The sequence below is a fragment of the Zerene cesonia genome, chromosome 4 (assembly GCF_012273895.1).
Source record: "Zerene cesonia ecotype Mississippi chromosome 4, Zerene_cesonia_1.1, whole genome shotgun sequence".
In the NCBI taxonomy this organism is placed as follows: domain Eukaryota; kingdom Metazoa; phylum Arthropoda; class Insecta; order Lepidoptera; family Pieridae; genus Zerene; species Zerene cesonia.
Window position 1 is genome coordinate 4,982,658 of NC_052105.1, and position 4,594 is coordinate 4,987,251.

The 4,594-nt window shown below is 35.6% G+C and overlaps 1 protein-coding gene across 1 annotated transcript in view; it reads left to right on the forward strand.

Annotated features, from left to right (window-relative positions):
• The first annotated feature begins 670 nt into the window (after positions 1-670).
• The window catches only part of LOC119839549 (protein unc-13 homolog A), a 49,497-nt gene continuing 45,573 nt past the window's right edge, over positions 671-4,594 (forward strand). The window contains exon 1 of the mRNA XM_038365857.1: positions 671-4,594. Within this exon, the coding sequence (XP_038221785.1) occupies positions 1,387-4,594 (3,208 nt within the window). The 5' untranslated portion in view covers positions 671-1,386.

Below are 4,594 nucleotides of genomic sequence, written 5' to 3' on the forward strand. Positions count from 1 at the left end.
TCAACACAACGACATGGATGTTCAATAAAACTTTCTTTTTCATTGAGTCTACAAATCCAATTAGTGTAAACTCCAAGTTCCAGCTGGTTTTGGCCTGGCTCCAAACGTTTCAATCAGAGATAGCCATTCCAACAAACTTTATATTCCTTTACCCCATTGCTACTAATTTGACTTTGTAAAGATAGTCCTACCAGGTTGGAAACTTCTTTAAAAGAGATTATCGTCCCATTTCAAATATTCATTTTACCAAAATTTTATCGTGAAATCGCACGTTATGTCAACCAATTTTTTGATTTAATTACACGTTATAATTGAATAGCAAATTGTAGTTTTTAATATTTTGATGCTTTTTTCTTTTATTTTCTCCATTTTCTTGATATATTATGAGAATGAAATAGAAACCATGTCGATAAATGATAAATAAATAATGAGAGTCGAAATAGAAAAACGATGTTAATCTTGTTGCGATTGCGTCGCTAGTGAATCTTATATCGCATGTCTCATTGAATTCAGTATATACAATTTTAAAATACTACCTACTATACTATACCTTCATATATATTCTATATAAAAGTGATATCAATCAAATAAAACATTTACCTACAAATTTATAAATATTTTTTGTTAAGCACTTTTTTAAAATACCTTTGTCAAGCGAAGCGGTGGTATATCTTGGTATCCTTTCTTACCTTCTATCATCTATCCTTCCCTTACTGAGTATGCCTTCCACCGCTGAGTTATACTCATGTGGAATCTATTAAGAACCGCTTAGCTGCCTTACACCAAAGCACATTAACTACCAAAATTCAGCAAAAATATATATTAAGCACCAGTTGCGCGCCCTAATTTTGCCCGGGTTGACTTTTTGTTTCAACATTTTTGAATATTCTTATATAAAATTGAAGATCATTTGTCCAATTTATTAGATCGTCAGAGCTGGATGAAATATAATAAGAATTAAATAAATTTTTGTGTTTTTTTTATAAAAATTCTATACGATGTAGTTAATGAGTTTTAACGAGGTACTCCCTTTCCCCACTGATATGAACATAACAACTTTATGGCCAAATCAGTGATGATGCTTCATGGTCCTAACCAAATTTTCATTTACAGAAGTGAAATAATAATATTTAACAAAATATATTTTTGATGTAAATTATCATTCCGTCGAAGTACAAAATATATATACAGTGTTAAAAATATAAATTAGAAATAAAACAGTGTAAAAAAACAAAACAATATGTGCTGAAACTTAAGTGTTACAATGATCTCTATAAAAACTGTGTGTGGCACAGGACTGTTTTGTGTGAAAAGTGTTAAGTGTAAAAAGATATGGGATGACTCATAGTGAAAGATGTTATATCCAGCCCACTTTTCGATCACAAGATGATGCACGAAATTCACGACAATGCTGGGGCAGGCGCAAGCGGCGCGATGGAGGGAAGCGAGGGCGGAGGGAGTGGGGGTGCCGTGGTCGATATGGACGAGTGCGGCTCCCTCTCACTGCCTCCCGACCTTCCCCCTTATTCAGGCGACTATATTATCAGTGATTATATGGAGAGGCTCGGCACTCGTCTGAACATCCTTGAGACAGAGCTTAAATACGCATGGAGAGCTTTAGATCTTCTGAGTCAAGAATACGTTAGAATGTGGGATCGATTGGAGAGATTAGAGTCATTACTTGCTGATCAACAGGGTGTAATATCTACTCTTCTAGACTTTTATACATGCCGCACTGTAACATCTAGAGATCCTATGACCAGACTTGAGGTTATTAGAGAGATACTCGGAAATGGGACGATAGAAGATGGTATCGAAGAAGGTTTGGATATAGGCCGAAGTGCTATGCTTTTAGATTCACAAGAGGAAGCCATGGAATCGAATGAAGCGTTTTATAGAAGTTTAAATCAAGCATATAGAGATGATTACGTTTGTGATGAAACTTCCAGACCTCCTTCTCAACTGGACATGATTTGGGAAGCACCCGAAGAGACAGAAATAGAAACAGTACCAAATGTTTCCGGACAAATGTATAGTGCAACCGATTACAAAGATTACTGTGGCATACAAGGAGGGCCCAGTATAAGTGACAGAGATTTAGTTCATATATCTACATTAAGTACAATAGATCAAATAACAGTAGATAAATTGCATGAATTAGATAGGTTGACAACTCAATTACACAAAGATTCGAGAGAGTTAAAAGACTTAAAATCTAGAATTATTAGCCCAGAAATAAAAATAACAGCTAAACACGAGAGAGACATTGAAGCAAAGGCGCTCGTTGAAGATGGTAATATAATTAATGAGCAATTAAAAAGTGTTTATTCTGGTGGGGAAAACTGGGCTATTAATGATATGATGAAGAGTTTTGACGATTTTATGTTAACAACACCAAAAGAAAATATCGTAAAAGACAAATCTCCATCTAGATTGTCATTGACTGAGAGTACAGCAGTTGACAGAACTTTAGATTATTTACCTCCAACTCTTTCACCCAGACGGAAATTTGTACCAGAAAGAACAACAACTGAACCTTATACGACTGTAACTGGACGTTTAGCATATAGCTCAGCAGTAGCAAATGCCGAGATTAATGCTGCTAAAGCATCGAAGTCTCCAAGCGCACTTTCGAGAGATCGGTTTGAGTATGGATCCGATTATACAGTGAGTGATCTTGCTAGATCGAATTACTACCCATCTAAAGCTCAACAAACACTCAGTGATACGTATAAATCGATGAAAGACCAACCTCATTCACCGATTTCTATTCATGAAATATATGATGGTAGCGCAGATGACAGAATCGATGTTTCATATGATGATAGAATACGTAAATCACCTAGCCCACCACCACCAGCTCCACCCAATGGGACAGAAATATTCTCAACACTTGAAAATAATAACGAGTTACTAACAAAACATCAAACATTACTTTCTACAGGTATTAGTACAATTCAAACAGAAAGTATGAGATTAAGTCCTCGCTCACCAAAATCCCCAAAAACATCTCCTAAGCATTTAAAAAGAGAGAGCGCAAATATAGTGACTGCTAAGTCTGATTCTGGTTTATCATCCATGAGTGGTTGGTCTAGTTTAGAAAAGAGTCCTGGGTCACCGAAAACAGGAAGAATTTCTCATAGTCATGATGGCCATAAAATAAGAGTTCCATCTCCACAATCAGTGCAAAAAAGTTATGATGGTTCAAAGCCATATTTAGAAACTTTAGTAGATTCATATGTATATGAAGATAAACACTTAAAAAAAGAATATATATCTCATAAATCAGAACATTTTAAAGAATTGCAAAACATGTTAGAGTTGAGTAAATTACAGGAAAAAGTTGGCAGTGGCTTTATGAAAAGTGATGACCATTTTCCGATGCCAAGTCAAACTACACCGGGAAATGTAGGAGAGTATTATTACGGTAATGACGCACCTTCTATTTACTCAGTAGCAGGAAACAGACAACCAATTTTTACAACTGTGTATAGTACACCTAGAGGAATGCTTTCAGAAGATAGAAATTTTTCCGAGCTAATAGATAGGAACGAAATTTTAGAAACTGAATCAAAGCAAACAATAGATCCTTACCCTCCTGAACCTAGTTATCATGCACAAACAGTTGTGATGTCTGGAAGTAATGTTAATAAAAAAGCATTGACACGAGCAAATACAATGTCCGGATCAGATTCAAATTTTTATCAAAATGGCTATAAAGTGACAAACCACCGCGCCGGATATCCTCCGGGAAATTTAACGGATGCGCTATCATACTATCCAACATCTAGTAGATATGATTCACCGAAAAGAACACCATTAGAAGAGCGTATATCATGGCAAGGAGGAAGTCGTTCCCCAACAAGCTCTGTGGAAACATCTAGCCTTAAATCTCATTCGCTTAGTATAGCAGAAAGGAAACAATTTCAAAATCAACTTCAACAAGAATATTTTAAGCAACAACAATATGACCAACGTAATGGAAATGTCGTTTGTGAAGTACAAAATTACGATAAACAAATTGCGGAGCATAGTAAAATAAGGTCTGATCAATATATGGATTCGAGTGGCATACTTGTTTCTGAGTCTGGCTATTTGTCGATTTCATCCAATTTAAAACTTAAATCACAAGACAAACAAAGTAAAAAGCCAAAAAGAACTTCATCATTAAAATCAGCTATGTCGTCAATGAGTCACTGGTTACCAGATTTACATTTACCTAAAAAGCATCGCTCACATTCCTTACCTTCTGGAGTTGACGCGGTAGAACAACAACAGCAACAAGAAAAAACTTTAAAAGAAAGGCTATTATCTGCGCAACGCCGAAAGAAAAAATATCAGTTAGTTGCCTCAATGTCAGGTCTTCTTCAAAAAGCGAGAAGAAAACATCAAACTAGTCATCAATCATTATCGGATCCAGAAACATCAGAAACGGAGTGGTCTGGAGGGCGATCTAGTGCTCAATCAGAAGATAGTGACAGCGTATTTTCTGACTCTATACACGAAAGTAACATGTTCACAAAAGTTCCGACAAAATTAAAACAACGTAAAGTTAATAATCAAGAAATTGTACACCAACAACAGTTAATACAAG